Source organism: Mytilus galloprovincialis, chromosome 3 (genome assembly GCF_965363235.1).
Source record: "Mytilus galloprovincialis chromosome 3, xbMytGall1.hap1.1, whole genome shotgun sequence".
Classification (NCBI taxonomy): domain Eukaryota; kingdom Metazoa; phylum Mollusca; class Bivalvia; order Mytilida; family Mytilidae; genus Mytilus; species Mytilus galloprovincialis.
In genome coordinates, this window is record NC_134840.1 from 74,581,553 (window position 1) to 74,607,377 (window position 25,825).

Here is a 25,825-nt window from a genome sequence, read left to right on the forward strand (position 1 = left end):
GTCCATAGTTAACAACTACATGTGTTGTGTACCTCAGTGGTCTCAGTATATTATGCAAGGCAAGTGTTGGATATTATGGGTTTAAACACTTGGTCAAAACAAGACTTTAATGTTTTTGTTTGCTATCACGCTATCAAGCACTTGTTTGTACTACTTGACTCCAAGACAGAATAATTTGAAATGCTATGTCTTTCTGAATACAGGTGTTATCTTGTGATCTAGCACAATGAAATCAAACTGAACACACTGGTTACAGTTGGTCTGGAGGTTGTCCTTTGGAGTGTTTTCATGTCATTGGATGTCTCTGTCATTCATGTATTATACATGTACATCAAATACTTTATTTTCTATATGCAAAGCAATATCGGTACATGTAATTAAATGGATCCAGCATGACACATAAAAAGTCTTGAGATATAAAAATAAGAAGATGTGGTATGATTGCAAGAGACAACTCTCCATCAGAGACCACAAGACATAGACATTATCAACTATAGGTCAATGTATGGCCTTCAATAATGAGCAAAATACTAGTGAATAGAGGATAACTTTGAGAATAAGAATAATAAATGGTGACGTCACTCCAAGGTGGTAATAAAGCTAAAATAAATGTAGTCAGGAGTGAAGCAGAGGTTGCATAAATTGTGGTAGGGGAACCAGTGGAGGCTGCTAAAGTTCTCATCAGGTTAAAGACAGATTTTATTGGGGTTCAGAATGACAATTAAGGCCCTTTTAAAATATTAGTTTTTTTCCAATCTTAGAATAAAATTAAGATACCGGTAATGTGTCAAAACCTCCCTTACTACTAAGATTTGTAAGCAAAGGGTGGACATAGGAGTGGATCTATATTCTAATGTGTCATTAATCTGAAAAAAAGGGAAATGTATAGTGTGTAGCTGCATTCAGGTATTTGGATGTTGATTGAAGTGAAATCTGAAACAGAGTTGGATAACTTCAAATCCAATTAAGTCATTGCATAGCTCAAGTCAGTTTCTATAATTTCAACGGTTTCACTCACCGATTTGTAAAAAATTTAGTTTCTGTATGTATTTATGTTTGAATATATCCAACGCTTCCTTCATTAATGATGGCAGACTAGTGAACAATTCACATTCCTATATCATAAAGGCACAGCCTAATGGTAGCTACACACCTGGAAGTAAATTTTGTTGACCCTGCGACTTTTGTTGCAGAAAGCTTGACATAGGAATATTGATCCAGCAATGGTCTTGAAAAAACTTTTTAAGAGGTAAAATCTTTCAGAAGGTGGAAGACTTGTATATAGATGCCTAATGTTCTGTAATATGTTCATTGTCCTTGACCTCATTTCCATGGTTCAGTGACTATCAGTATTCAATAAAAAGTTAAGATTTTTCGTATTCTAGATTTCTCTCTTATCATTAGTAATAGGAAATCTTTATTTGATATGTGTGTACCTTGCAAGGTTACATGCCCATCAGACTGTTTTCACTTGACCTCCACCTCATTTCAAGGATCAGTGAACAAGGTTAAGTTTACATGGTCAAGGTCTTAGATACTATAAGCAATAGGTCTACTATAATTTGGTGTATGAAATGTTTGTAAGTTATACATGCCCAACTGGCAGGTGTGATCTTACCTTGATCACATTTTCAGTTGGTTCAGAGGTTAAAGTTAAGTTTTTGTGTTTTGGTCTGTTTTTCTAATATATGTACTGTATGCAATAGGTCAAGTGTGTTTGGTGTATGAAAATCTTATTCCATGTATATGTCAGTCTTGCATGTTTATGTGACCTTGACCTCATTTTTATGGTTCATTGCTCAATGTTATCTTTCTTTTTAGTGTGTCTGTTTTTTTCTAATATTATTAGCAATAGTTTAATTACAATGTACCTGGTATATATGTTTTATGGAACTGTAAGATAGCCATGTCTGTCTGGCAATTATCATCTGAACATGACCTCATTTTCATGGTTCATTTGTCATTCTCAAGTAATCCTGGTAAAGTTTGTTTCTTAGAGACTATATGCAATAGGTCAACTATATTTAAAGCATGTAATGATTGTAAGGTGAACATGTTGGTCTGTCAGGGTTCATCTGACCTTGACCTCAAGGTTTTCTCAAGTTTTCCTAGTTTAAGTTTGTTTCTTAGATACTATTTGTAATAAGTCAACTATATTTAAAGCGTGTTTAGTGTTTGGAATGATTGTAAGGCAAACATGTATTTTCAGTTTGGTTTCTCTCTGACCTTGACTTTATTTTCTTGGATTATGCTAAGTTTATGTGATAGTTATAGTAAAGCTTTGTATTTAGGACTAAAGAAGACGAAACATTTCAGTGTGTGCAATCTTGTCTACGGTAATTTTAACCTAATACACTTTTCTAGATTAGCCAACCACAAACTCACAGCCAAAAGTTGTCTAATACTAACAATATATTATTAGATGTACATATATAAGTGAAGCTAGACGAGCTAGAAACGGCTTGGAAAAGGGTGAAACATTCATATATTTTAATACATGTATAAGGCATATGTTGACCTGATCTTCTTTAATAAATGTGACACAGAAACCATTTCAAAACTTATACAGGTATCTAATATGGAATAAAAAAAAATCAAATATTACACCAAGGCAAGGTCATGAAACACCAATAGCAACAGATATAATGAATTTGACTTGTATAAATATAACATTTATTTATTGATTAAAATTCTTCCTATACATTCCAACAGTACTATTAAATAATTTTGGCTGAAGAAAGTCTCCTTTACATTCCACACTATAAAACAGCCGGCTGCCTTTAATTTTAAATGAAACGTCTTTATTTTCTTCTCCAGGCTCTGGGAGAACAGTACATGTCATATTACTAAGCGGCACTATCATCTCTTTTGTTGATAAGAAAGGTCCATATGTATGAATTCTGACTTTTTGTCCTCCTGCTAAAAGCCAAATGTTTTTGACTGTATGTGCTGGAACCTGGTGACCAATAAATGTAAAGCCAAATCCTGTAATTATATAAAACATGTTGAATGTTAGATTGGTGTATTTTAGGTCACAAAGAAGTAATAAACTATTTCGTAAGCAATCTAACATGTTTAAAATCCTAAGACAAAATTTATAGTTGTGGCATACAATTGATGTTTTTCAGAAAATGGCTATTTAAAAATCATTTATAAATATCAGCTTTTGCAGATCCATTCTATCTATTCAAATGTCAAAGGAACAACTATTAAAGCATGTCAAACAAAATTTCAAGCAAGATTGATAAGGTCAAATAATTTAAAAAAACATATTTTTAAAACTTTGAACTGTCTGGTAAAAGAGACAAAAAAAACCACATCTATTTTATGACAACACACAATGTACATACAGATTTAAAGACAAAATGTTTCCTCTCTAGAACAGAGGGGAAAAAAATACATGTTTCTATAAAAACTTTTTCCAGCATGTTTAAATAATACATATTGTAGAAATTTAAGTATGAGTATTTTATAATTTTCCTGTCAATTTTCATTATCAGTCTTGAGCTCATTGTATCAAATAAAATCTTAACGAGAACTTCCTTGCTTGTACAGTCTGAGATTTCTCTGTTGTCTTGGCTAGCTATATATATAGTCAGTTAATTAGTAATCATAAAATTACCTACATGTACAAGGTTAAAAGTTCACGGATCTTGTTTTTTTAAATGTGCATGACTATGCGGTATGGGCTTTGCTCATTGTTGAAGGCAGTATGGTGACCTATAGTTGTTAATCTCTGTGTCATTTTGGTCTCTTGTGGAGAGTTGTCTCAATGGCAATCATACCACATCTTCTTTTTTTATATACATATTTTCCTCTAGTTGATACATCTCAAATAACTTTGGTTGGGTTGCTGTCTTTATGATACTTTCATTCTATGTTTCCATTCTCATATTTTTATCTCATATAATACATGTACATGTACAGAACTTACTCCAAGATTGGAACAAAGCCAAAGATGGAGGAGAAAACATCTCATAATCCAGATACTTCATTACATCATATGAAAATTTATAGTTATAAACACAAATTTAAATATAGTTTTCAAATAAAATCCCTTAGGAATACCAATATTTTCATGCCATAATAAACCTTGAATCCGGGTCCGTTTGCCCTGATTCATGTTCGCCCGAGAACCTGTTCGCCCTGATACCTGTTCGCCCAGGGTCCATTCGCCCTGATTATTATTTTTTTCTAATTGTTGTCTAATTGCATTATTTTAAGTGTTTGAACAAATTATGTTAAAGTTTGTTGAAAAATTGACAGAATATTTATATTGCCGCAATCAATTTATCATTTTCCCTTTGATTTGCAGAGTAGAATACTGGAATACAATGTATTTATCTTTATTGATATTTGTTAACAAAATAATTGTAATCAGTCAATCACGAAAGTATGCAGTATAAATAAATGAACTTGTAAATCCGTTTCATAATTAACAGTTCGTACATCATTAGTTTTATTAATTTCAAGCTGAATATTTTATCAAAATAAAACGTTTGTTTTTATTATTAATCCATCAGAAGACAAGTTTCACAATAATCAGTTATCCGTATTATTTTGTAATTGAACAATTAATGATCAAAAACAAGCCATAAACTTTTAAATATTTCAATGTTTCCATAAATTTCAAGAATATATATGATATATATACCATAGAAATATCTGAATAAGTTTAATCAATTTCCAATGCCCTGAATATTAATATTTTTATAGTAGGGCGAAAGGACTCTGGGCGAACGAACTCAAAGCGAACGGACCTAGGGCGAACGGTCCCGATACCATAAACCTTCATGTACTGTTACATATTTTACTATTTTAAAAATAATATCCATTAAAATCTATTCCTTGACCCGCTTGCGTAATTTCTGATTGAGCAGCCATATCAGAATGACCCAATAAAGGTTAAGGATTTGGAGTTTGTTTTACTGGCTTCTTTATAAGAAAACCTGTGTGTTTACCTGCAAGGCCAATTATAGTAAGAAGTGCAGTCTTATTTTTATTCCTCCAGAATATATTATTCTTCCACCACCTGGTCTCATCAGGATCAGGCGCTGGGTCTCTCACACACAGTAATGTATAAGTAAACCAGCCTCCAAATATGACTGATGATAAAACTCCAGCAACTGACAGGGATAACATCATGCCATTTCTCTGCTTGTTAGTGTAAAGCAAAATGTCTTGACGGACGTTGGTGTCAACCTCATAAGGAAGTCTCTTACTATAAAAACGGGAATTATTGTTAGCGTTTTGTTTGTGAATAAACGTGTGGATTCGGTTTTTTAAACACTGACATTTTCCTCTATATAAAAGTAGAATAACATTGACTCTCCTTGCATTTCGGAGGCACTCCATGGTGATGGGTAGAGAAACGAGCAAGCGAGTGTCAACTATGATATTGGGATAGTACTTACATGTATAACTCCTACAATATGGAGCACCGCAATATTTTGCAATCTAAATCCGTATTGGTGTGCCGATTTTTTCCCCTTCTTCCTCAAATTGACAAGGTTCATTATCGACAGAAATTGACTATAACCCTTTATAAGACTTTCAAGTAGATTTTCTTACCAATCTATTAAACATTGATGTATTCGATTTTGATTACAATCTTTTTTTTAAATTTTAACGTTGAAATGGGTTTTTGATTACAATAAATCAATCAATCAATCAATCAAACAAACAATCACTCGCTCAATCAGTCAGTCAGTCAATCAATCAATCAATCAATTGATCTACTATACCAATCAATCGAACAATCAATCAATATATCAATCAACACTTCAGTAATTGTTCATTTTATTGGAAGTCTCTTATGTGGGGAGGTGTTGGAGCACAAATAATGATTTGCGGACAATACGCATATGAGTATGTACCATATACGTGTATGGTCATGATCGTATCATTACTTATGATATGGGCCGGTCCGACCGTTGTCTTGATATCGGCCAAACGAGTATATACACATTATGATCAATGATCCATGACCATCCGCATATGATTGAAATACTCATTATGGGGTGTCGAAGTTATCACATATATTTTTTGGGCCAATATAATCACACAATCACTTATCACTTTTTTAAACAAGATATATAATCAAAGAATCAAAAATGCAGTTCAAATTCAAATTCAAATATATTTTATTGTCAATTAAAGACGTCCATTACAGGCAGAATAATCACAAGATAAATTTGGTACAAATGATTACAAAATTACAAAATGATTACAATTATTTGAATACAATAAAATCAATGAATACAATTAAATCAATGCGGAATACAATTAAATCAATGAATACAATTAAATCAATGAATACAATTAAATCAATGAATGCAATTAAATGATCAATGATCAATACTGAGTACAACTTGAGATAATCAAATAATCAGATATAAATATAACCATGAAATATTTGGTCAGGTAATCAAATAATCAATATAAAAACCACCGAGTAATCATATTATCAAAAACCACTTGAAGAGGCTCACTATAGTCTAGAGCAGTAAATATACCCCGGACCCATTTTTTTTTAATTATTATTATTCGAGATCTCAGAGTCTCTATGTTAATACTGCTTACCATATATAAACTCAGCCTGTGACCAAAGAGCCTCCTTGTATTTTCTATTATGTGATAATGTGATTACTTTGCCGTTTTTATAATAATTATTTGATTACCAGACCAAGTATTTTATGATTTATTGATTATTTGATTATCTAAAACGGTATTTTTGATTAATTTATTGATTATCTTGTTTAAACATTTTTTTTAATATATGATTATGTGATTATAGTGGACAACCCGGCCTTGTTAGGGTATATGTTTTTTTTTTATTCATGAAGGAAATTATTACAAATGAATAGAACTATATTTTAACGATTGCTGGTAAAAATTGATACATGGGAGATAACTAGACGGATTTTAAAGTCTATTCGGGATTTCGTTCCCTATTTAAACAAATTATAATATTCATGACGTCACCTGACATATTGATTCAGACGAAAATCGCATAAAACTTCATTTTTCAGCTCATCTTACAGATTTTACATTCGTGGGAGGTTGTGGTAAGGCAATAACAATCACAGATTCATACAACATCGTTTTATTAAAGATATAGTGTCCTGCAATCACCCCGTTTGCCCTACCTAAACCCAGACCGAAGTGGGCAGTGCTCAGATTCCTGTTTACATTTATCTGTTTATTTTTTTAGTGACAGTGTTGTCGGCTGATGTGACGCACGTAAGGGTTTAGGCTACTATGAGTTACAACTAGATCTATGATATTTATTGGGTTGAATAATAAGAAATATAACATAAGATACAAAATGCTAAAAATTGTATTAGAATGAGCCCCCCCCCTTTTTTTTTATGCCGAGCCTAATGATTATCTCCATGTTCATTAATTTTGTTTTTGCAGTTTATGATTGAGGCTGAGAATGTTATGGTGTGTCAAAATGTCCTGTTTGTGTAATGGTGATGGACACGATTTCTAATTTCTGTTTAACCTCTATACTTTCAAAGTTTCAGTATGGCAGCCTTTCAGTATCTAGTCTTGCAAATAGGGTGTCTGGGTTGAAGTTGTGTATCCCTAGTTCTTGCATTACTTGGTGGTACATAACTTCTTCATAGTTGGAGCACTCCGTGAGGTAGTGTTGTGGTGTTTCCAAGAGGGTGGTAAAGGATTTTTTTCGTGCGACGTTTTCGTTTCCTGTATTATCATGTTTTGACGTTTTATTTCTCGTTTCTCGGGTTTGGCTTGATTTGCGTGCTCCGTGTTTCCCCTTATTTATTTCCTGTGTTTCGTGTCGGTGCTCTTAATTTCTCCTGCATGTCCCGCATTTGATTAAAAAGTCAGTGTTTTATAATACCTTCTGAAATTTGTGTAATCTAATAGTAATTGATGTATGTTGTTACCATTCTACTTTTGCAATATGTTTGGTATCAATGAAGTCTATTAAATTACTATGAATAATTTTTTTCTTCAAATAAGATGCAAGTAGCGGACGCTAAAAGTTGACTGCAAGGTCTCCATGTCCATTAATAAAGGCTGCATGATCTCCAAGAACGACTGAGTAAAAATTCAGTCTGGTACTTTTTTTATTTTATTTCTCGTGCTTCGTTTTTCCCTATTTTTATTTTTCGTGCAACGTTTTTGCGATTTTTATTTCATGTGTTTCGTGTTCAGTACCCCCCTTTACCACCCTCTTCCAAGGTTCCACAGCTGCACTATTCAGTATTTTTTGCTTGATGTGGTGTATAATTTAGGGTGGTATCGTCGTGTCATATGTTTTCATATCTGCTATCCAGATTTTCATCAGTTGCGATTGCACACACGTATATTGTTGCGTGTTGTTTGGTTTCTATATTTGGAACAACAACAACACTACAACTTGACAAGTTTAAAACATATTCAAAGTCGCTGTAAAACAAATTTATTAAAAGACACCTGTTTAGCCATTTTTATTTAATGTCAAAAATGTTTATTGCTAGTATAGTTGTTGAGAAAAATTCTGAAGGGTGACATGAAGTACAGCTAAAATGTAAATTTGTATGTCGTTTGCCTGTCCAACAACGGAATTTCAAGACATGTGAGTGTCATGTGGTTTTTTGGTTGTTTATATTACAAACCAGAGAGTTAAAATGAACAGGGTTCTTATATAAAATGATTGTTCAAACTCCATTCATTCAATATTCTATTGACAATTCTTTTGATACATCATAAATATATAAATTTGAAAACAATCTTAGCTTTTTACATTTAATCACAAATTTTGTAAACTGCATTTGAAATTAAAAAAAAATAATGTCTTTTGTAGAAACCCAGTGCCAATCTGGAAAAAAAAATACAATGTTACAATTTTAGCACATGAAACATCAACCAAAAACTATTTACCACTTAGTTTCAGTACTAAAAAGAATTAAATAACTGTTTTTATCATTCAAGCAATAACCAGAACCACGACTTTAGAAAATACTCATTTCCGGATTTTTATAATCATTTCGGATTTCCTGTCAGTGTACTGATCCATTTTTTAATTCGTACGAAAACATATGACGCCGTTTTTTTATATACGAAAATTGCAAAATATTCAGTAACAGTAAAAAATCGTAGTAAGCCTTTTATACCAAAGAATTCTAGATACCTACATTTTAAAAACATTCGACAGAATATGCTTTTAAAATTTGAGTACACACGTGAATAAAAACTCAATGATGAAAACCATAAGCAGTGATAATTATTATTAGTACGAAAACACATTACACAAAGATATATCCTGTTCTTAGCTGTGAGAATATCTGAAGATACCCTAGCTAGATCCACAGTCACTGAAATAACTCTCAAAGAATGATCCGAAATAGGCAAATAAAACATATAAATTAAATCTATTTTTATTATTTATTGATATTTCATGTTCATGAGGTTTAGAGACAACCGCAGTGTAATCAGTATCTACAAATGTATCTTGGTTACTCTACCTATCGTTCTATAAGAAGGTGTTGGGTAACTCCTCTCAACTAAATCATTTAAATTATTGGAAGGGCTGCCTCTTTGGACTAATTGTCTATGTAGTCCACCTAATGTGTCACAAGACTGTCAACACTGAGGTTGTTACATGTAGTTTTAATCCCATACCTGGAAGGTGTGTTCAGCTTCAATTTTAATTGACTTAAGATTGTTAGTTTATCTTCCAAAGGTTGTTTTTTCATGGGCACGCAGACTTCCTGATACACACTGCGAAGACAATGCTTCAACCTCTTTTCTAAAGATAATGAATAGTTTATGTCTGAATTTCTTTAATTATCAGTTAAAAATTAATGTTTCATCAACTTGATAAAAATTGAAAATGTCCGATGAACGAAGCGACTGAAAGCGACTTTCGTCAAGAACAGGGCGACTTCTTTTCGCTTTTGGGGGTCGGGGAAAGCGAAGTGACGGTCGGGAGGGCGACTTCTTCGCCCAAGTCGCTTGGTAGCGTGAGCCCTGCTTCCTCCACCAATAAGAACACAGCCAAGAAATAGCAAATAATGCTGAAATCACATTAAACAACAATCAGTCAATCAATTCTGAGAAGGTTGATAAATACATTGTAATTTGTACAATGTACAAATGTATGTCAGTGGTCTCGCTAGCCCAAAATAGAAGGGCGCCGCGCCCTTCTGCCCTGACGTCTTTTTCCAAAATTATCTTGTGCCGTTTTGGTAAAATTTTGTTTTATCGATTTCTGATCTCCAAGTTAATTACATATATATATGACACCTGTGTGATTGCCCCCAGGTTAATCATGTCATTAGTGTGCCTATTAATATTATTTTTCAGTGTTAATATATGTAGTGTACTACTTTTGGGACAAATAATATCAAATTTATAGTATAGCCAATGAGCTCTTTCTTAAAATATGGACAGTTTTATGTTAAAGGGATTGTGAATTCAGTTTAAAAGCTTCAGACAATATGATCGAATTTTGTTTACAGTGAAATTTCAATCTGCTACTTGCTATTTGAAGCATAAAACTTAAAGAAATAAATTAGGAATGTGAATAAAAAAATTTGCAAGTAATTCTGATTATTGTCTACAGTAGGGACTACATGTAAATTTGTAGACAATGCAAATCAAAGGGCGATAATTGTGTCATCGGATGATCTGTCAGATTAAGATTGGTCATTTCATAAACCAGCGATTTACTATAAGCCTTTAATAGTTTGTTGTCCATTTCTCAGATACTAACTACTAAAATACAACCACTTTTAATATACACACTGGATGCATGTACTTAAACTATGAAACTTCACATCCTGCATTCTTACCTGTAACAAGAGAAATACATGTATTATAAATTGGTGGATAAATTTTATATAAACTAGAATCAATTCAAAGGGTTATTAAGATAAAAATACATTGCTTTTACAATGGCTGAATCCATAATCATGATTAGTCAAAATCCAACAATATGACCTTAAAGATGTTCAAAACATTGACATATCATAGTGAATTTGTTGGCTGTGCCAGACCTTTATATGCCAACAGATTTTCAAACTAACATCACTAATGATCGGACATATTAGAAATTTAATACTTTATAATTTGATTTAAATTATATAAACTACTAAGTTTACTGCACCAGATGTGCACTTCAACAAAAAATGTTCTTTCAAATTATTCAATTAGTGAAACTCGAGGGCAAAATATGTAAAAATCTGAATCATAAATATGAAAAAAAAGGAAGAGCAGATTTTTTCATGTGAAATCTTTTAACAAAATTTTTTCATATGAAACTATCTACAAAACAAATTGATTAAATATTAAACTGGGAAGTACATTTGTAGTCCATCATATTAATTGTCCTTTTGTTTATTTTTTTAGAGATAAGTAACAATGTTTGAACATATATTATTAACCTCTTGTTTAGAGATTAATTGCAAATTTCGATTATATATTCTGAAACTGAGAATGAAAATGGAGAATATGGTCCTCTTGTTTAGAGATTGATGACAATGTTTGAACATCTATCAAATCAAATCAAATCAAATCAAATATTTTATTGTCGTAGAAACTTTACAGTTTGTGACCAACATATATTAACACAATAAACATATATACATTATTGTAACGTGACATACGTATCAAACATACACTGTACACAATAAAAACAGCATCAAAATTTATAACAAACAACAACCTGTTAAGAGTCCCCTTCCCTCAGTTCTAATGACTTTTTCAAGAAGGATCCAAACTTATTTGTTTGTAGAGGCGTTGATGGATTTAGTAAATAATGATTTTTTTCTTCTTCAGTTAAATTATTAAAGTTATTATTTTCAGCACATATGTGTTGAAAAAAGTCATTTCTATATATAGTTTATACACAATTGTACACTGTAGCTGTAGATTATAATGCCATCTTTTATGTTGATGTAAAATTATTATAACTCTGAATCATAGCGTATTTATTGTGTCAATAATATGTTGTAACATATGTTACAACATAATGAGTTTTATTTATTTCCTATTCAAGGCCATACCAAAAAATTGTCTCTTTAAAGTTGAAACCCCAGTAAGATTTGCATGTACAGGTATATAAATTAAAACATTGTCCTGATCATGCATGAAATATTTGCTACTGAATGTTAAGCAAGCAACAATTAAATAACCAATCAATCATAATTACAATGAGATAAAAAAAAAAATACAGTGGTTTTAATGTTATATTATATATGTATCTAATTGACTAATATTGAAAACCTTTTACCAATTTGTTCAAATTTCTAGAGGTTTGATTCAATTCATTTTCAACCTTGAGGAATTATTTTAGGGAACATTATCTTTTCACAGGTGTAAAATTGTGCAAGATTTCCTGAATTTTAATGAAAATCTAAATTAGAAAAAAAAACCACTTATTTACTTGATAAAACTATATTTTAATGTGCTTTTGGCAATGAGAATGTGACCATTAGAATGACTTATACTTTATTAACTCGTCTAAACATCAACCCAACAATGTTAGATCTGTAAATTTGCTTTCGCAAAATTTTTGTTCTTCCCTCACCGGGATTCGAACCCATGCTTCTGAGATATCGTGACACCAAATTGCCTGCACTGTAGCCGTCCCGCTAGACCACAGGACCATATATATATATATATATATATACAAGTCTAAATTGAAAACTATGTTCAAACCTATGATTGCGTTGGATAAAAACAGCAATTTTTATACATGTGCATGTAAAACAAATTTCGTAGTAAATGTAGAAGGGTCTAAATACAGCACAAACAACATTTTCCAAAAGACCAAAAGAGTGAAAAAGTATATTTAAACAAAATGCATTTGACTAACAGGTCGAACAACTTATGTTCTTAAACCCTGCTGACTGCCATATATATATATATATATATATCTGTGATGTAGTAGAAATATTTTTTTAAAATAAGTATTTAATCGTTTCAATTGAGTCTTTTTCTTTAGGTTATTCATATAAGTTTATGGTAAACATGATCTTTTGTCTATGGGTGTAACTAGTTTTTTTTTCGCCCCAAAAAATAATTGGTCAATGTATACATGTATACAAATCTTGCAGCTGTGAATTGGTCTTTTTTATATTAATGTACACATTTGCAATATGTTTTTAATGTACAGGTATTAAGCCTTACATGTATGATTATCAGGAAAATTGTGCAGTGGTGTCAGATAAAGTATGCATTACACACACTCTCTTTGACTATGAGGAATATATTTGTACTTATAGACATCGATATTGGTAATCATTAAAATATAAGAAATAAAATTAAAAAATGTATTAGATAATAAAAATCTATATCAATTGTAAAGGTCTAATTAATGTCATAATCTCAGTTTGGGTTCATCAATGATTAAGAATATCCAACATCTGTTACCAAATGATTGAGTTGATTGACAGAGTTATGGTTCTTTCATTGTAATAAGTTACAATTTGTATTCACCCAGAAAAGGTAAACTTTAAAGCTTTTATCATGTTTCATTTAATTTGAACACTAATTTAAATGGAAGAAAAGATTATATGAAAATATTGATGTTAAATTGATGTAAACTGATCAGGATTAACTGAAATCAATTCAATTTAGTTCACAGATGCACGATTAAATTTCAGTACATAAAAGGTTATGAACTGTTGGGCATTTTGTTATACACAGTATTGATGTACATTGTATTCATATGATATACACATTTTTGATTAAAGAATTTAATAAAGTAACAAGATAGGTAGAAAATGCATTAAGTTTTATTTTGAGGCTTATGTAACCTAGACAAATTACATTGTATGACCATTTAATCATGAAATGACTACTTTTGCTTTTATCATTTCAAACATGAAACAAATATGATGACGAGACCGGAGTTTTTACTATTATTTTATCTGATTATTGGATCTGAGTTCCTAAATCAGGTATATAACAAAAAAGTACTGAACCCTGAGGAAAATTAAAAAAGGAAAGTCTCTAATTAATCAAATGGCAAAATCAAAAGCTCAAACACATCAAGCGATTGGATAACAACTGTCATATTCCTGACTTGGTACATACATTTTCTTATGTAGAATATCATTATATGGTGGATTAAACATGGTTTTAAAGCTAGCTTAACCTCTCACTTGTATGAAAAAAAGCACAAAGTCCTACGAAGGCCAACACTGGTTCCATCACATACTGGTCACACCAAAGATTTGATATTAAGTATTAGTTACTTCTCCACAGCTATAATCATGTGGTTTTTAAGAGTAAGGGGAAAGACTGGTTGACTCAGAATGCTGTTTCAGGTCAGGGTGATATGTTTTCTTGCTGACTGGTAACTTTTGAAATAATAAATAAAAAACTACTCTGATTCAATCTAGTACATATAATCATATCATATAAACATGTTCTCATCCTGAGGCCACACTTAAACATATTTTGGTTTGCCCAAACCCTACCCAAAGGTTGAGACAGTGGGTAGGTAGGTAGGCATTTTCTTTTTTTTTTTTCAAAAAAAGAAATTGAAGTATCAGATGTTTATAAGTCTTCATGCCTATTTGATTAAAAATAAAACTTCTTCAAATCAGGACAATAAAAGAATTTGAGAAGGCAGCTTTTTTCTGGGTAGGTAGCGTTTGGGCAAACAAACCTATTATTTATTTTGGCCTGATGCATTTAATTAAGCACTGAAAGATACATTCATCCATTGCTGAGATAACATTCAGATTACTTCATGTCTTTGACCATACTTGTATTTTCCCGGTATCATCTTAAAACCCCCATACAGGCATACTTATGCATCATATGGAGACCTCCAAATCATATTATAAAATAATTCTTTTTCAGATCCAAAATAAAAGATGCCTGCACCAACCAACGAGATGCCAGCATCTGGTAGTGATGATAATATGAGGTCAGAACTGGAAACTTTACAGATGCAGGCTAATGCCAAGACAGATGAGGTAAGGATAAACACTTATAATTATAACAAGAACTCAGAGATGTGATGGTAACATCCTTTCATGGTCAAATGGCTACAATGTATATTTTGTAAATAGTTTTAATTTCTAAAGAAATTTGGACTTGAAAAACTCATACATATATAGCCTGGCTGGACAGAATTATAAGCTAAAGAAAAGGTATGATTGAAAAGAATTATAAATCTACGCAAAACATCGATAAGATGTCCAATCTGTAAAACATTCAGTATTTTTATTTTTGTCACAAGCAAATGGGTTGCAGGGGACATAGAAATAAGGTGTCTGTTCGTCTGTCCCTTCTTCCATCAGTCCATCAGTTCTGTTAGCACTCTCACTGGTACAGTTCTTGCCAGATTTTTATTAAACTTGTATCAATTATATTAGCAATGTCTTGAAAACTTGTGTCTGATCCTTTTGTCATTTTAAACAATAAAATATGTTTAAACTAATGTCTTGAATGAGTTCAGAAATCAGTGCAAATCATTTATATTTGAAAGAGTTAAAATTGCCCCTTGGAAACATTAATTATACGGAAAATAGCATCACTAGCTCTCTCCTGTATTGAATACTTGGCATATTTTGGAAACTTAGATCATAGGTTTATTTTACCGATGTCTTTGACACTTTTGAAATTAAACCTCTTGGAAATATTGATCATACAAGTACACACCCGTGATATCACAGGTCCGAGACTGAATTAAAGTATATAACTATGCCTAAGCCTTAATTTAGTAATTGGTATTGTCATCTGAAAAAGTCATGTCGATTATAAGATACACAGTTTTCTCTGCTTTCAAATCTTTCTGTTTGAACCCGTCGACCTGGAACTTATCAATTATTGGAAATATTAATTATTTGGAAAGCAAAAGGTCAAGGCTATCCAGGAATGGGGTATTTTTTAATCAACAGCATTGTCCTATATTAGTTATCTTAGAAAGTCTTGCTGATTGCTGAATAAAGCTACAATAGGGAACAATTTGACAATGATTGAATTTAGTAGTGTCAGCCATTTGATTATGACTCGTGTATATAGCAAAATCCTAAATACACCGTTTGGTGGTGCGCCTGTCAAATGCGGAACATACAGATAAGGTAATAGCTAACAGGTGAATATACTATTGGTATCGGTATCGGATTAGACCCGGAACTTGTTAATCATTGGCAATATTAATTATGTGGAAAACAAAAGGGTCTGGAGTGGTGTAATTTTTAGTCTACACCATTGTCCTATATTAGTTATATATGAGCCAGTCCATGCGAAAAGGTACAAAAACGAAAAATTTACGAAATTCTAAAAAGTGTGCATAATTATTGGTAGTAGACTTGTGATTTATAAAACACATTTACTTTCCCTCATATCATCAAGCTGTGAGCAACACGCTCCTGCGAGTGTTGAGACCCCCCCCCCTAGTTTTATCAAGATTTTTAGTGAATTATTTCATATATTTCAATCATTTTCAAAGTACAGTTTAAATGGCTTGATTTGCCAATTGATAACGTTAAACCTGGTAGCAGTAGCAGTGGGGATAAGGCTCTCGCTTACGATGAGGATATCAATGCAATCAAACCGGGCAACGGTTCGAATCCCGTCCAACTAAGGTTGATTTATATAATATTAAATAACTTAACTTAATTTCAATTTCTAAAACACAAGATGTCATAGTTTTTGCATTTTCCCTCATGTTTTAATGTTGTCTTTCTTTCTTTAAACCTGTAGAACTGACGGAAATTATTGACTTTTGTCTCTGTAGTGTCATAATTTTTTGTAGTTTCGGGTCGGTATAGCATTAGTCCGGGGAACAAATGATTTTACACTTGCTCAAATACCAAAAATTCAGATATTTCTACGTCTTTTTCGGTTTTAGTTGACAAATTCGGGATAGAATTGACAATCTTATGAATGTTTACATTAATGTAATTTTTTTTCGGATAAAATCGTTTTTAAAAAATACTATAACAAACTTTGATAACGTGTCCTGTAAAGTTTACCAAAAGGACTTTTTGTACCTTTTCGCATGGACTGGCTCATATCATTTTCAAAATCACAAAAAAACAAAAAAATCGAAATTGCCAAAAAGCAATGAAATATCGAAATACTTATAATACTTCATATCTAACGTTATAATTTAATGCAAATATTGACATATAATTATCCCTAGCAACTAAAATTCTCCCCTTAGCAACCGTACACCAATCAGCAAAAAGTCCATATTCCAAATATTTTAGCAACGATTTGAAGTTTCAAATGGATTCGGCATCTCTCAAAACATCTAGTTTGCAAAAAACACATCTAAAATATGTTGATTTTTTAAAAAGTTAGGGCGAAATCACTCTTTTACTATACATAGGCTTTGCTTGGTACTTTCGCCGATATCACCTATATGAGCCAGTCCATGCGAAAAGGTACAAAAACGAAAAATTTACGAAATTCTAAAAAGTGTGCATAATTATTGGTAGTAGACTTGTGATTTATAAAACACATTTACTTTCCCTCATATCATCAAGCTGTGAGCTACACGCTCCTGCGAGTGTTGAGACCCCCCCCCCCCTAGTTTTATCAAGATTTTTAGTGAATTATTTCATATATTTCAATTATTTTCAAAGTACAGTTTAAATGGCTTGATTTGCCAATTGATAACGTTAAACCTGGTAGCAGTGGGGATAAGGCTCTCGCTTACGATGCGGATATCAATGCAATCAAACCGGGCAACGGTTCGAATCCCGTCCAACTAAGGTTGATTTATATAATATTAAATAACTTAACTTAACTTAAATTTCAATTTCTAAAACACAAGATGTCATAGTTTTTGCATTTTCCCTCATGTTTTAATGTTGTCTTTCTTTCTTTAAACCTGTAGAACTGACGGAAATTATTGACTTTTGTCTCTGTAGTGTCATAATTTTTTGTAGTTTCTGGTCGGTATAGCATTAGTCCGGGGAACAAATGATTTTACACTTGCTCAAATACCAAAAATTCAGATATTTCTACGTCTTTTTCGGTTTTAGTTGACAAATTCGGGATAGAATTGACAATCTGATGAATGTTTACATTAATGTAATTTTTTTTCGGATAAAATCGTTTTTAAAAAATACTATAACAAACTTTGATAACGTGTCCTGTAAAGTTTACCAAAAGGACTTTTTGTACCTTTTCGCATGGACTGGCTCATATCATTTTCAAAATCACAAAAAAACAAAAAAATCGAAATTGCCAAAAAGCAATGAAATATCGAAATACTTATAATACTTCATATCTAACGTTATAATTTAATGCAAATATTGACATATAATTATCCCTAGCAACTAAAATTCTCCCCTTAGCAACCGTACACCAATCAGCAAAAAGTCCATATTCCAAATATTTTAGCAACGATTTGAAGTTTCAAATGGATTCGGCATCTCTCAAAACATCTAGTTTGCAAAAAACACATCTAAAATATGTTGATTTTTTAAAAAGTTAGGGCGAAATCACTCTTTTACTATACATAGGCTTTGCTTGGTACTTTCGCCGATATCACCTATATGAGCCAGTCCATGCGAAAAGGTACAAAAACGAAAAATTTACGAAATTCTAAAAAGTGTGCATAATTATTGGTAGTAGACTTGTGATTTATAAAACACATTTACTTTCCCTCATATCATCAAGCTGTGAGCTACACACTCCTGCGAGTGTTGAGACCCCCCCCCCCTAGTTTTATCAAGATTTTTAGTGAATTATTTCATATATTTCAATCATTTTCAAAGTACAGTTTAAATGGCTTGATTTGCCAATTGATAACGTTAAACCTGGTAGCAGTGGGGATAAGGCTCTCGCTTACGATGCGGATATCAATGCAATCAAACCGGGCAACGGTTCGAATCCCGTCCAACTAAGGTTGATTTATATAATATTAAATAACTTAACTTAACTTAAATTTCAATTTCTAAAACACAAGATGTCATAGTTTTTGCATTTTCCCTCATGTTTTAATGTTGTCTTTCTTTCTTTAAACCTGTAGAACTGACGGAAATTATTGACTTTTGTCTCTGTAGTGTCATAATTTTTTGTAGTTTCTGGTCGGTATAGCATTAGTCCGGGGAACAAATGATTTTACACTTGCTCAAATACCAAAAATTCAGATATTTCTACGTCTTTTTCGGTTTTAGTTGACAAATTCGGGATAGAATTGACAATCTTATGAATGTTTACATTAATGTAATTTTTTTTCGGATAAAATCGTTTTTAAAAAATACTATAACAAACTTTGATAACGTGTCCTGTAAAGTTTACCAAAAGGACTTTTTGTACCTTTTCGCATGGACTGGCTCATATAGAGTTGAATTCTTTGATTTGTCGTTTTTACCCGATGACGGCTGACAAATTGGACCTCGTAATTTTAGTATTATAGATGTAAAATTGCATTGTTAGCGCTCTCATATATACAATTCTTGCCAGAATTTGATGTATCTTATATCATAGGGTTATATCAGAACACTTTTGAAAATAAATGCTGATCAATTATTTTTAAAAGTGTTATGCCCCTAGGAAATATTGATTTTATGGAAAATTGCATTGATAGCACTCTCATGTGTACAATTCTTGCCAGAATATCATAGATTTATATCAGCAATGTCTTTGACACTTTCAAAAATAAATGCTGATCAAATAATTTTAACTAGTTATGCCCCATGGAAAAATCTATTATTACGAAATTCCCATTGCATTTGCTCTGAAGCCTTCAATTCTCTAAGACATTTTTAAATAGTAATAAAGAACAAACAACTTGCATTTTACAAAGACGTTCATTTGTTTGAAATATATTTTAATTTGGGGATCAAGCTCTTGCTCATATATATTTTGACAAAAACTATATAGATATCAGAAGATGTGGTATGAGTGCCAATGAGACAACTCTCTATCCAGGTCTCAATTTGTAAAGGTAAAACCATTATAGGTTAAAGTACAGTCTTCAACACTGAGCCTTGGCTCACGCCAAACAGCAAGCTATAAATTAAGGACCAAAAAAATGAATTGTGTACATGTAAAACCATTCAAACAGAAAAACCAATGGTATAATCTATATAATAAACAAGAAACGAGAAATACTTATGAACCACATCAGCGAACAACTACTGAAGATCAGGTACATGTCTAAAATAACCATTTTGATCAAATTCAAGTATGTAAATTTTCAATATGTTTATGTCACACTGGCATCACAAGTGATCCCTAGCCACTAATAAGTTGCCACTTTTTATGCCCCACCTACGATAGTAGAGGGGCATTATGTTTTCTGGTCTGTGCCTCTGTTCGTCTGTCTGTCTGTCTGTTCGTCCGTCTGTCCCGCTTCAGGTTAAAGTTTTTGGTCAAGGTAGTTTTTGATGAAGTTGAAGTCCAATCAACTTGAAACTTAGTACACATGTTCTCTATGATATTATCTTTCTAATTTTAATGCCTAATTATATTTTTTATCCAATTTGATGGTCCATTGAACATGGAAAATAATAGTGCGAGTGGGGCATCCGTGTACTTTGGACACATTCTTGTTTCTAAAAATTTCAATTGCTAAATAAATGCTACTCTTATCCTTTCTCAATGTTCAATTCGTAATAGATAGGATTAACAAATCAAAATCTATCTAGTGTGGCTAAATATGTGAAAAAAATTCTAAACATGTGCGCACGGTCAACGCTTTTACAACCCTATGAAGTTAGAAAAAGAAGCATTCAATACTTATAATTACATTTTTTGGCTATGATCATGAAAACACAAATTTTATATTTTTATTATTTTAATTCACCTGTGCACTTTATTGTGGGACCACGTGTTATCATGAATGATAAGTTTTATTGAGTGATGCAATTGTTTAAGGAATAACATGTGATGTGCAGTTAGCCAATCAGAACAAAGTATTATGATGAAACATACATCTAATGTAATTATTTAAAAATATTTTACCAATAGACATTAAAATGATGCTATTATTTATAAGTTATATTTTAAGATATATCTCCCATTATAGCACATAGTTTTACATGGGAACATATGATTGATGATTTAATTGAAAACAAGAAAAGCATTTCTATGTATCCATACTTCAGGTTTGATAAATGATAACATATTCTTTAAATTCTTAGTTTCTTATAATATAATGGTATATTTCCTAGAATTTAAGTGTCTTCCCAAGTATACATTTATTTAAGAAGAAAGGAGTGTGAAATTTTCTTTCATCTCTTAACTGCAGTTTAATGTCTCATATTGACAGTTATTTATGTAATGATTTATAATATAGTCTGAGTTGGGGAATATTCATATAACAACAATCCCCGGAGAAGAAAATATTCATAAAACTTTTTTCCCTGGAGAAATATTAGTCAGGAATGGATAAAATATTTGCATTCTTTGTGTTTATAATATTCACTTGTATGATTGAAATTATACAAGTGTATTGTATTTATTATCTATTTTCTTGCCTCATTGAATAAGGAAGAGGATTATGTTATATTGCTTCATACCTTTGAATAAGTATCCCAATTGACCTTTGAACTATTAATGCAGTGGTCAAAACATAGGGGTAAAATGCAGTTTGGCTTATAACTCAAAAACCAAAGCATTTAGAGCAAATCTGACAAGGGGTAAAATTGTATATCTGGTCAAGATCTATCTGCCCTAAAATTTTCAGATGAATCGGACAACTCATTGTTGGGTTGCTGCCCCTAAATTGGTAATTTTTATTAGGAAATTTTGCTGTTTTTGGTTATTATCTTGAATATTATCATAGATAGAGATAAACTGTAAACAGCAATAACGTTCAGCAAAGTAAGATTTACAAATAAGTCAACATGACCGAAATGGTCAATTGACCCCTAAAGAGTTATTGTCCTTTATAGTCAATTTTTAACAATTTTCATAAAATTTGTAAATTTTTATTAACATTTTCCACTGAAACTACTGGGCCAAGTTCATTATAGATAGAGATAATTGTAAGCAGCAAGACTGTTTAGTAAAGTAAGATGTACAAACACATTACCATCACCAAAACACAATTTTGTCATGAATCCATAAGCTTCCTTTGTTTAATATTCACATAGACCAAGGTGAGCGACACAGGCTCTTTAGAGCCTCTAGTTTTTTAAAACGAAACTGAAAAGTCCTTGACCTCTGATCTTTTATATTGATGCTTCTTACAGGACCTATAGATGACTTCCTAAATGTAGGCCTTTCACTTGAAAATTCAAATGGTCATGAACCTTCCATTCTTCAAAGCTAATTGGAACCCCTTAAACTCTAAGATGAATGGTTAACCTAAATTTAGGCAGTGCTATAAATTTTTGATTAATGGTTGTATCAAATATTACTTGCATATTTAGGATATTCAGACAAGTTAAATCTATTGACAACTTGTGTTTCTCTAAATCAATATAATTGCCTGCTAATGGTTAAAGTGCTCTAAGTATTCACAAATATATAGTTATTGGGGCTAATTATAGACAATCTGTTTCAAAAATAAGATATTGATGTGGCTGATTTCCGTTTGAAATGACGTAAATATAGTAATTAATGTGCCGATCTAACCAACCATCTGTTGATGTATTATTGATAGACAAGAAAAATTGCATGTCTTACCAAGACTAATTATCTACAAAAAGTATCAATTATGTAAAGCCAAGTGTCACTCATTTGTAGACAATTATTGATCTTAACTTCAAAAAATGTTATGTATATATTTGTTTAGGGGCCAGTTGAAGGACGCCCTCGGGTGCGGGAATTTCTCGCTACATTGAAGACCTGTTGGTGACCTTCTGCTGTTGTTTTTTTCTATGGTCGGGTTGTTGTCTCTTTGGCACATTCCCCATTTCCATTCTCAATTTTATGAATGTAGTTTGTTTTAGAGAATTTGTATAACCCTGTCAGAGGCTGCTTTATCAAGTTGGATGAATTGAGTCATGCCCCTTATTAAATAGTCAATCAGTTCCACCGTTCTAGAGACATTTTGTCCAGTGCATATACTAGGTTAGCCAGTATATAGGTAAAGTACAGGCCTATAAACCAATGTCTGAAAAAACACTTTTCAACCTTAGCTATAGCCAGTCTATCAATGAATGACAGGCCTATGCCCAGATCAGTAAAATAAAACTTTTGAAGTTAAGGAAGCCTAGTTTAAAATCATATCCAATAAATGCCTTTTGAGCCTCAGCCACACAGGCACTTGTCTCAGAAAAAAATCCTATACACCTTAAAGTATTATATTAAGGTATATAGGATTTTTTTCTGAGACAAGTGCCTGTGCTCAGAATACTCAGCCAGTCTATAGTTTAACAGGCCATATTTCCCAGAACAGTAAAAATAAAACCTTTTGAACCTGTAGCCATTCTTAAGTTCAACAACAGGCCTTATAACCCTCATCTGAACAAACACTTATGAGCCTTAGCCTGTCTATAGCTTTACAACATGCACAATGTCTCAGATCTCTTAAAAAACATTTTGAAGATTTCATAGCTAGTCTATAGTTTAGGCCAACTAGCCCAGATTTATAAAAATAAGGTTTGAGACTAAGCCAGTATATAGTTAAAAAACAAATCCAATAGCTCTGATCTGTATTAAAAATATTTTTTTCAACCTTAGTCTATAGTTTGACAGGCTCAATATCGCAGATTTGTAAAAAAAAAATACTTCATCCAAAGAAAGTCTATAGTTAAACAAAAGGCTCAATAGCCCATATCTTTAAAAATGAGCCTCACACAAGTCTGTATGGCCAATTGTTTAGGTTTAAAAAAAATATGATATAAAAATAAGGAGATGAGGTATTATTGCCAATGAGACAACAACTATCCATCAAAGTTCAAATGAGGTGCCTTCAACAATGAGAAAAACCAATACCATATGGTCGGCTATAAAAGGCCCTGACATGAAAAAATATGAATTTCTTCAATTGAGAAAACTAACAGCCTTTTTTATAAGCATGGTCAAAAGCAAAGCAGCCATAAATTTTTAGCAACACATTTATAAAAATTCTGTCATAAAATGTTATCAGTTGGCAACATGCATGGCAAAAATATTGCCCTGGGAAGAACACTGGACTAAGATACTAATTTATTGACCTTTGCTTGACATCTTAAATAGCATCTCCTGTTATTATATAGGAAATTCTAAAACATTTCAAACGACTCTTCATTTTATAAACCTTAAAATGAATATTGAATTACTGAATAATAATCTTTGCCTCTTTGATTGATAGTACGTTTATAGAAGAAGAAAAAATTATTAAGCTCGCATTGGCAAATTAATTTTTGAAGTCTGAATAAAATTGTTTGTTAAACAGAAATTGCATTGTTTTCCTTGTCAGTAGCAATTAAGAAAGTGCGTCTGAATGTTGAATATGATATTACTCTCTCACTCTGTATTTTCCAGTTACGATATAAAAAATTGACAGTTTTGTCTGACGTCAAATATGTTTTGAATGAATTTTACGCAGTGAAGTTTTACAATGATTTACTGTTTTTGACAGCATTTCCTTTCGGTTTTGTGATATGTGACGAACATATTTAGTTGTAATCAGTTTTACATAGGTTTTTACTGTTGGAAACATTAAGTCTTCGTGGCATACAGTTTTAATTGAATATAAGTTTGGATTCCGTTGACAATAGATGCTCACAGCTACATGACGGTTTTCCTTGTCTGATTCCAATCAATCAATACACGTCTCAGGGAGAAGCAGCTTTAAATATTATCAAAAACAAAATTCTGTCAAAATCAATATGGAGATCAATGGCATATCGGAATAGTTATATAATAGTCAATTCTTCAGTGTAGATGTGTATAATAGTTAGTATCGGCTCTAGTGGATCACGTATATAATGGCAATACCTAATGTATCAAACCTGTAGAGAGTCTATGTTTAGTGTTCAGACTCATGTTTGATAATAGAGAAGACGCACTTTCATGTTGAAAGGAGTGGTTAAAGTGTTACTAATATGTGATGGTTAAAATATGACATGCAGTGTTTTTGGCGTTTAAAAGATGATGTGATTATGAATCTTTTTATTCTGTTGATATTTATCAATTTGATTTGACAGAAAATTCCTAAAAGAAGAAGCTAGGATAAGATAGGTTTTTTAATTTAAATATTTGATGGATTTAATTTTATTGGATTCATAGGATCTTGTGTCTTGATTACTGAAGAGTATCATCTTTATCATAGGATATTGACTATGAATTTATAGTTTCTGCGTTAAAAAAATCAGGAAAAATTTATTGTATTTTTTAATGACTAGATTATTTGAGAAAGTGATCTTTTGAGAAAAAAAAGTTATGAATAATGTCAATCACTCGGATGCTACGGAAGTTCCAGATGTGGCGACAGAAGGAGAAAACGGAGTGATTACTCAGGAAGTCCTTGATAATGCTGCATTCCAAGTAAATATTTTGTTTTAATATAACTTTTTCAAAGATAAAGTTTAAATTTAGCACTCACCTGAAGGGCTACAAAAGTTTAAATTTAACACTGAAGGGCTACAATCAGTGAAAATTGTTTCCTTTCTGCATTCCTGTGACATTTTTTTTTATTGCAATGTAAAAATAAAAGTGGTAGGGAGATAACCAATTGATTCTTCTTTTTTGGGGGAGGGGTGGGGGACCAGGAGGATTTTTCAAATTAATATCCTGTCCTGGAAAGAGCTGAAAATATATAACCGTAGTCCTGGCATAAGACAGGATTAAGATTAATATTATTCAACACAAAATGCAGGAAACTGATGTATCAGTCAATTGAAATTAAATTTTCCTTTAGCAAAGCCAGGGGAAAAAAGTAATGTGCAAAAGTGAAATAAATTTTCCTGCTGCAAAGGCACGGAAATGAACATGCTTAGCAACAGGTGAAAAT

The 25,825-nt window shown here is 31.9% G+C and overlaps 2 protein-coding genes across 9 annotated transcripts in view; one reads left to right on the forward strand and one right to left on the reverse strand.

The window, feature by feature from the left end:
- Positions 1–2,656: 2,656 nt before the first annotated feature.
- On the reverse strand, positions 2,657–5,391 carry LOC143068918 (transmembrane protein 223-like). Its single transcript, XM_076243290.1, has 2 exons — positions 4,962–5,391; positions 2,657–2,985 (listed from the first exon to the last, which is right to left on the reverse strand). The coding sequence occupies exons 1-2, from the start codon at positions 5,353–5,355 to the stop codon at positions 2,678–2,680; spliced, it is 702 nt and encodes a 233-aa protein (XP_076099405.1). The 5' UTR covers positions 5,356–5,391; the 3' UTR covers positions 2,657–2,677.
- Positions 5,392–6,945: 1,554 nt separating this feature from the next.
- The window catches only part of LOC143068919 (synaptosomal-associated protein 25-like), a 40,156-nt gene continuing 21,276 nt past the window's right edge, over positions 6,946–25,825 (forward strand). For 5 of the 8 annotated variants that reach the window (XM_076243293.1, XM_076243295.1, XM_076243294.1 and 2 more), the window contains exon 1: positions 24,939–25,359. In XM_076243293.1, the coding sequence (XP_076099408.1) occupies positions 25,255–25,359 (105 nt within the window). In that variant the 5' untranslated portion in view covers positions 24,939–25,254. Of the gene's footprint in view, positions 7,068–14,829; positions 14,946–24,938; positions 25,360–25,825 lie in introns of those variants that run through there. The other 3 variants (XM_076243298.1, XM_076243299.1, XM_076243296.1) reach the window with 1 other exon arrangement.

Excerpts from the sequence above, each read along its gene's own strand:
- LOC143068918 (XM_076243290.1), bottom strand. The coding sequence starts at position 5,355 with ATGGAGTGCCTCCGAAATGCAAGGAGAGTCAATGTTATTCTACTTTTA. Across the intron at positions 2,986-4,961 it reads TACTATAATTGGCCTTGCAG|GATTTGGCTTTACATTTATT; the intron begins GTAAACACACAG and ends ATATAATTACAG.